Below are 7323 nucleotides of genomic sequence, written 5' to 3'. Positions count from 1 at the left end.
TGCTATGTATCACTTACTCATTTGTTATACTATGGCCCTTATTATCACTAATGGTGTGCCAACAGTATGCATTAGTAATTGATAGCTCCACCTTAGTGATTTCTATCAGCCAAAATCCAGTTGAAGCACACACAATCTGTAGGTGCTTCTATTTTTATTTTTTTTTTGGTTGGTTGGTTGGTTCCTGAACACATGGGGCTGAGTTCTGCATTATTACAACTGTAAGGTCCTATAAAATAATACTGTGTACTGTGTATTTTAAATAACTATTTACCATAATGCTTTGTGGTTTAAAATATTTTTCACTGTTGTGTTATACTGTACATTCAGACCAATCAGATTTGTTACTTTAACGTTTTTATTTGAATTTTGATATGAAACAATGGTAAGCTGTAAATATTTAATGCCCGCAAATTCACGAGCTCTCTCAATGTTCCATCATCTCACGGGAGCGAAACCCGCAGCAGTCCAGCATGCACCAAGGAGAGAGAGGTCGCGTTGTTTGTTGGCTCAATTTTCTTGCTTGTTTTGGCAGAAAGCATTTGTTATTTCGGCCTGCTCGTGGCCCTAATGTGTACCTGGGACTCCAGCATCACTCCAGTGAGTGATCTTGCTGTTTCTTTCATTTATTTTTTTTTCTTCTTCACTGGTGAGAAATCTAGCTGCTAGGTTAGCTAGGCGGGTTTTCATGGGATGTTCTCTAGACAGGCTTGCTAGTCGCTGCTAGCCTAGTCCCACCTTTGAGGAAGGACTTTGCTGTCTTGACTGGACACATCTGCCCTCTGGTGCGGGGCCCACCGGAGCGCCATAGTCATTCCCGGGGACTCACTGTGTACAGGATCCAGCCAGCTGCCGAAGGATTCGGGGCGAGCCGCATCTCAGCTAACCCACAGCAGTAGCTAGCCCTCTGCTCAGCAGCATCTGCTGCGTGACGGCATCGTCATCTGCAACCTGATTCGCCTGGTCTGACCAGTGGATCATGAGTAATGTGAACCCACACTTACACTGACACACACACATGTTCCTCTCATCTCGACTGGAAAGCTGGCATGGTAGAAGGGCATTGCAGCGATTGCTGTTCTGCCTGCAGTTCAAAGAGCTGCCACCTGTGCACCAACGGGCCCCAACTGCGTGCTTTTGTTTTTTCCTTTCTCTTCTTTTGACACCTTTGATAGTTTTCTTGCAAATGTGTTATTTGTATTAGTGTATATACACGCACTGTGTTTGATGGTTCTATCTTACCTCTCTAATGCCGCTTTTCCGCTACCAACGCGGCTGAGTTGGGCTGAGCCGTGCGGTGCTGAGTTGGGCTGAGTCGAGCTGAGTGGGGCTGTTGGAGTTGCATTTCGACTACAACCGCGCTGAACCGTGCTGGCTGGAAGTGGGTGGACACATTGGGTGGAGTTAGCGAAAGTGGGTGGACGTCACGTGATGTCGTTAGGCGGCGCAAACAGTGACATCAGTGATCTTTTAAGCGGTAGTCTCACGACCCGGATAGTAAACAATAAACATGCAGTCATTAGTGTTGCTGGTCTTGGTGCTGTGGCTTGTTGTCACCGACAACGCCAACAGATACTGGCAAGAGCGTATAGATGAGGCGAGGTGCATAAGGCTTCAGAAATTCTCGTAATTCGTAATTCTTCTTCTTCCGGGTTTACGGTGTTTATAGATCCCAGCGTGCTCACGGGGCGTGTGAGGACACTCCTCCTCACCAATCAGTGCACAGGGGAGTATCTGCTCACGCCCCTAGCCCCACTTGGCTCGGTTTGGCTCGCTTCAGCCCCACTCCAAAACCGTGCGAGTTTTGGGTGCTAAGCAGGGCTGAAGTGAGCTGAGTCGTGCTGCTCTAAGGTAGTCGAAACGCGAGCCGTGTCGGGCTGAAGTGAGCTGAAAAAGGGTAGTGGAAAAGGGCCATATGATGTAATTGTTTTCAGTGTCTACTGTTTTCATATTGGTAACTGTATTTTGTGCTTCTTGGGGAAGCATTTCTTACGAATAATATTTCCTATTATTATTATTGCTTGTTAATAAATATAATTAGATAAGAATAATGATTCTATCTTGGATGTATTGGCTGCTCATTTGTCTTTTATATATATATATATATATATATATATATATATATATATATATATATATATGTGTATGTGTATGTGTGTGTGTATATTGGAATGTGCTGACATTTACACCCTGCAGATAAGCTATCAGCTCTTTCACTTTATTATCCTACTCTACCGTATATTTTTTTTTCTGGGGAGATACACATACACTGGCTGGAAGGTAGGTGTAGTATTTTCACATTTAGGAGGCACCGCGCTACTAAATTTGTAATCATTCATAATTATTCGCATTATCTAGCATTACTGTTATACAATTTCTATTTCACTTGTATATTTATGGTATCAGGAATCTCAGCCAGCTCACCATTCCACCACTGAGAATTTAGGAATCCTGTTGCGCCACTATGTTATTTATTGTGATTTAGTGTAACTCTTAAGTAGCCTGTACTGTGCTGGGTGACTAGCACCCGTTAAAAAGGGGGTTACACAATTCTCTGTAGTATACACAAAGTTTAATCTGCTCATGAAACCTGGGCCCTGTACTACGAACGGAGGTTAACCTACCCAGAAGTAACCCAGGGTTCCCCCGCTAAACCGGGGTTGACAAAACCTGGTTATCTTGTTTGGGGTTAAACGGTACTACGACGCCAGTTATGAAGTTGATTTGTTGAACCTGGTTGAACCTAATCAGGGTTAATGCGCGTTCACGTTAAAGGGGAGGTTATCAGCGCAAATCCCCACTGTTCACAATGGCACGGTCGCCGTACTTCACGGAGGAAGAATGCGCTGTCATAATGCAAAGCTACGAGGAGTTCAAAACAACATTAAGAGCAAAATCTAACACAGCGGCTGCCAATAAGGAGCGGCAAGCATGTTGGCAACGAATTGCCGATCGGGTAAATGCGCAAGTACATTCTCCCTTCTACATGTTCCAGAACAGAAGTATAGGATGAGAGAAAGCTTCATGATCAATCACAAGTCACAGAAAATGGTCCTTCGACGTGGCCCCAGTCATATATAGCTTGTTTAATGTCCGAAAAATCCTGAATAAAATTTGGTATGGTAAATTCATGGAGTAGCCTACTTAAGCTGATATGTGCACAGAGTCACATGAATTAGGACGACTGACTGTTCAGTCCCTTTGACTAAGTTGGTGTATGTCCTGTGAACATTTCAGAGGCAACAGCAGTGCCAAACGCACCTGGCAACAGGTGAAAATGAAATATAAAAACATTCATAATGGGGTGTGTGTGCAAGCAAGCATTCATTTGCCTTTTATTTATTCAAGTTTTATCTGTTTGCCTAATAGTTCAAATTGTTTTGTATATAGTTTATAATGTTGTTGTGTGATATTAATGATAATATTGTGGGAAAACTACTTTGCACGGACGTTCATTTAATTTATTCTATCGTCATTTTGTTTGTTCTATTTTTGTGTATTTTATTTATTTATCTGTTTGTCTAGTTGTATCTATTTTTCTAATAATAATATTTTTTGCATTAATAGTTTGTTTTTTCCTATTAAAATAATCTTGTGTTCTTGTTATAACTTTATCTATTTATCTGACTGTTTAGTTGTATCTATTTTTGTTACAATTTCAATATTTTTAATATAGAAAGTTTGTTTTTTCTGTTAAAATGTTCTTGTGTGATAACTAGTTCTTGTGTTATATTTATTGTAGTTGTATCTATTTTGTATCTCAGACTTAAATATTTTTGTAAAACAAGTGTTTTTCTATAAAATATTCTTGCGTTCTTGGTAACTATGTTCTTGAGTGGGTTCTTTTTTTTTTTTTTTTTACAGAAAAGCCGTTCTGCATGGACATTCATTGAAGCCCTCTGTTTTTTAATGGTTATTTTTAATGGTTATTTAATAATGTAAGTCTAGGTTGCTTTATATAAAAGGTATGTCCAGAAATATTGATGTCACTGTCTAAGCAGAGGGATCTGGCTTCTTTAGACGCTGTCTTCTTAAAACTGAATAAATATTTAAAAAGAGCCAAATGAGCCAGTCTTTTGAACGGCTCTTTTCAAAGAACGGATCACAAAGATGCGGATCCCATCAAAGAGCCATAAATCCCATCTCTAATCTGCGCTCCGATATCGCACGGGTCATCCAGGTACGCTGGCATTGTCTCTAGAGGAAATGTCGGTGGAGAGGTGGTGTTTAAAAAGGGTGTGGTTAATCGGAAACCTCGGGTTAACCAAGAACATAACCTGAGACGAGCAGGTTTGAGATGCAGCGCAAGTTGCCATGGCAGCATACCTCGGTTTGAACATAGCCAACTTTCGTAGTATGGGTTAATCGGGAAGTTACGCTGCACGTGATCAAGTTACTCTCGAAGTTACCCTGGTAAGCCAGAAAACCCGCTTCGTAGTACAGGGCCCTGGCCAAACTCGCTCCATGTGCTGGGTTGCTTGAATTGCTTGGTTGGGCTGTTTACTGTTTACCTTATTGTTTGGGTGTTTTCCTTGTTTTCAGATGTATTTTCTTATGATTTAATTGAATAAGAACCTTTTCCTGGTTTGGAAAGTTCACAAGATAGAAGAGCTGTTACACCCATTTTATTCCTTAGACAACCAGAGTTTCTATGGCAGGTTGACAGGGGAAAAACAATGCTGTATGGCAAACTCAAACATAGAGGCTCAAGTTGAAGTGAAGTATCCTGGTGAAGTAATTAGGGTGTCATTGTAAACCTGTGACAGATTTACAGGCATGAATGGAGAGGGAGAGAAAAAAGAAGGGAGGGAGTGGAATGGTAGACTCTTGGGGGGAGGGGGGCTTACAGGGCAGAGGGTGTCAACTACTGCATATAATGGCAGGTCCATTCCTCTTTGACTCAATTCCTCCTTCTGCCTCTTTGTTTTCACTGGTCTGTGCTGTTCATGCAAACCTAAAGGTGAGTAGAAAAAAGTTGAAAGAATTTGCTGTGGGTGTTCACAAGGAAATGCTTTGCAGAGTATATGGTTTTTATGATCCTAGATAGCACTGAATTCAGTTTGTTTTGGGGTTGTTTTTTTCGCTCTTGCTAGTGATTTCCCATTGTAAATTATTTCTGCTAACTGACTGTAAAAGTTTTTCATATACATAGTTCTCAGGTTGTTTCAGGTTGTGCATGAGGTTAGCAACAACATCCTTCATTCACACACATCAGTTGTTAGACATTTGGTCTGTCAATGAAGAAAAACATTTTTTACAATCTTTCCTTTCAAAAAGTCATCATGTCTGACCTCCAGAAGTGCATGGCAATCCTCATTGGTACCTTTCATAAATACTCTGGCAAGGATGAGGACAAAAAAAACTCTTTCCAAAGGAGAGCTAAAAGAACTGCTCTCCAATGAGCTGGGAGACACCTTGGGGGTAAGATATGCTCTTAGACCTTACAGAAGAGGTTAATAAGTTTTTATATTGACAGACTTAGAAATTCTCCACAATTCTTTTGCATTAAAAGGCATTCACCTGCAATTTCCTTGTATGTTATGGTTAACAGAAAGCCTCAGACAAGGCAGCACTGGACAAGATTTTTAATGACCTGGATGAAAATTCTGATGGAGTTGTGGACTTCCAAGAGTATGTCACCATGGTGACCTGCATTACTGTACTCTGCAACGAGTGCTTCAAGACATGTTAAATGGGGACTGACCCTTACCAACCAGAGTAGTAAACATATACACCTATTATCTATATAATTTTGTTTAGTTTTACACACAGAAAGAAATGTTTGGCATCTTACACTGATAAATGAATGAGGCAAATAAAAATTTGAAATAAGCTATTTTAATACATTTTAAATAAAATATGCTGTGTTGATTAAATGTCTCTGTGTGTGTGTGTGTGTGTGTGTGTGTGTGTGTGTGTGTGTGTGTGTGTGTGTGTATCTCGGCAGAAGTAGCAAATGGCAGAACAGCAAATCAATTGCATATTTTAAATCAAACATATTTTAGTGTAATTGATGAGACCGTGAAACTCCTCCACTGATGGTAAGATAATAAATATATTTGTTATATAATAATAATAATAATAATAGCAGCGGCATAGTGGTTAGCACTGTCGCTTCACTGGGTTCGAGCCCAGTGGCCGATGGAGGCCTTTCTGTGTGGAGTTTGCATGCTCTCCCCGTGTCTGCGTGGGTTTCCTCCGGGTGCTCCGGTTTCCCCCACAGTCCAAAGACACACAGGTTAGGCTAATTGGTGACTCCAAATTGACTGTAGGTGTGAGTGTGAATGGTTGTTTGTGTCTGTGTCAGCCCTGCGATAACCTGGTGACTTGTCCAGGGTGTACCCCGCCTCTTGCCCATAGTCAGCTGGGATAGGCTCCAGCTCGTGACCCTGCACAGGGTAAATGGTTACAGATAATGGATGAATGTAGTATAATAATAATAATAATAATAATAATAATGGCAGCATGGCATGGTGGTGTAGTGGTTAGCACTGTCGCCTCACAGCAAGGTTCTGGGTTTGAGCCCAGTGGCCTACGGGGGCCTTTCTGTGTGGAGTTTGCATGTTCTCCCCGTATCTGTGTGAGTTTCCTCCGGGTACTCCAGTTTCCCCCACAGTTCAAAGACATGCAGGTTAGGTTAACTGGTGGCTCTAAATTGACTGTAGGTGTGAATATGAGTGTGAATAGTTGTTTTTCTTTATGTGTCAGCCCTGCAATGACCTGCCGACTTGTCCAGGGTGTACCCCACCTCTCACCCATAGTCAGCTGGGATAGGCTCCAGCTTGCCCGCGACCTTGCACAGAAGCAGTTACAGATAATGGATGGATGGCTAATAATAATAATAATAATAATAATATCAGAAAATGATGGCTACATTGTGTAGGTTTAAAAGTGGATCAAAGATAAGACTTGACTTTTACATTGAGGAACATTATTCATCAATTGTTGCACTGTTTGCCCATGCAGTCTTTCACAGAGCAATGAACACCTTACTTCTGAGAGACTCAGCCTCTCTGGGATGCTCTTTTTATACCCAACCATGTTAGTGACCTGTTGCGAATCAACCAAATTAGGTTTTTTTAGCACAACTTTTTCAGTCTTTTGTTGCCTTGTCCCAACTTTTTTTGAAACGTGTTGCTAACATGAAATTCAAAATCAGCCTATATGTAATAAATAAATAAATAAATAAATTCTCAGTTTCAACATTTGAGATAGATAGATAGATAGATAGATAGATAGATAGATAGATAGATAGATAGATAGATAGATAGATAGATAGATAGATAGATCTTTATTGACCCCTTTGGGAGGGTTCCATCAAGG

General features: G+C 40.9%; 1 protein-coding gene across 1 annotated transcript; it reads left to right on the top strand.

The window, feature by feature from the left end:
* The first annotated feature begins 5115 nt into the window (after positions 1-5115).
* icn (ictacalcin) lies at positions 5116-5692 on the top strand. The gene is given in 3 exon segments (XM_060920791.1): positions 5116-5354; positions 5356-5421; positions 5552-5692. Coding segments are annotated over 3 exon segments (324 nt in total). The 5' UTR covers positions 5116-5237.
* Positions 5693-7323: the final 1631 nt, after the last annotated feature.

The sequence above is a fragment of the Neoarius graeffei genome, chromosome 5 (genome assembly GCF_027579695.1).
Source record: "Neoarius graeffei isolate fNeoGra1 chromosome 5, fNeoGra1.pri, whole genome shotgun sequence".
In the NCBI taxonomy this organism is placed as follows: Eukaryota; Metazoa; Chordata; class Actinopteri; order Siluriformes; family Ariidae; genus Neoarius; species Neoarius graeffei.
The sequence above is the reverse complement of the archived record's forward strand: the minus strand, read 5'-3'. Positions and strand labels throughout refer to the sequence as shown.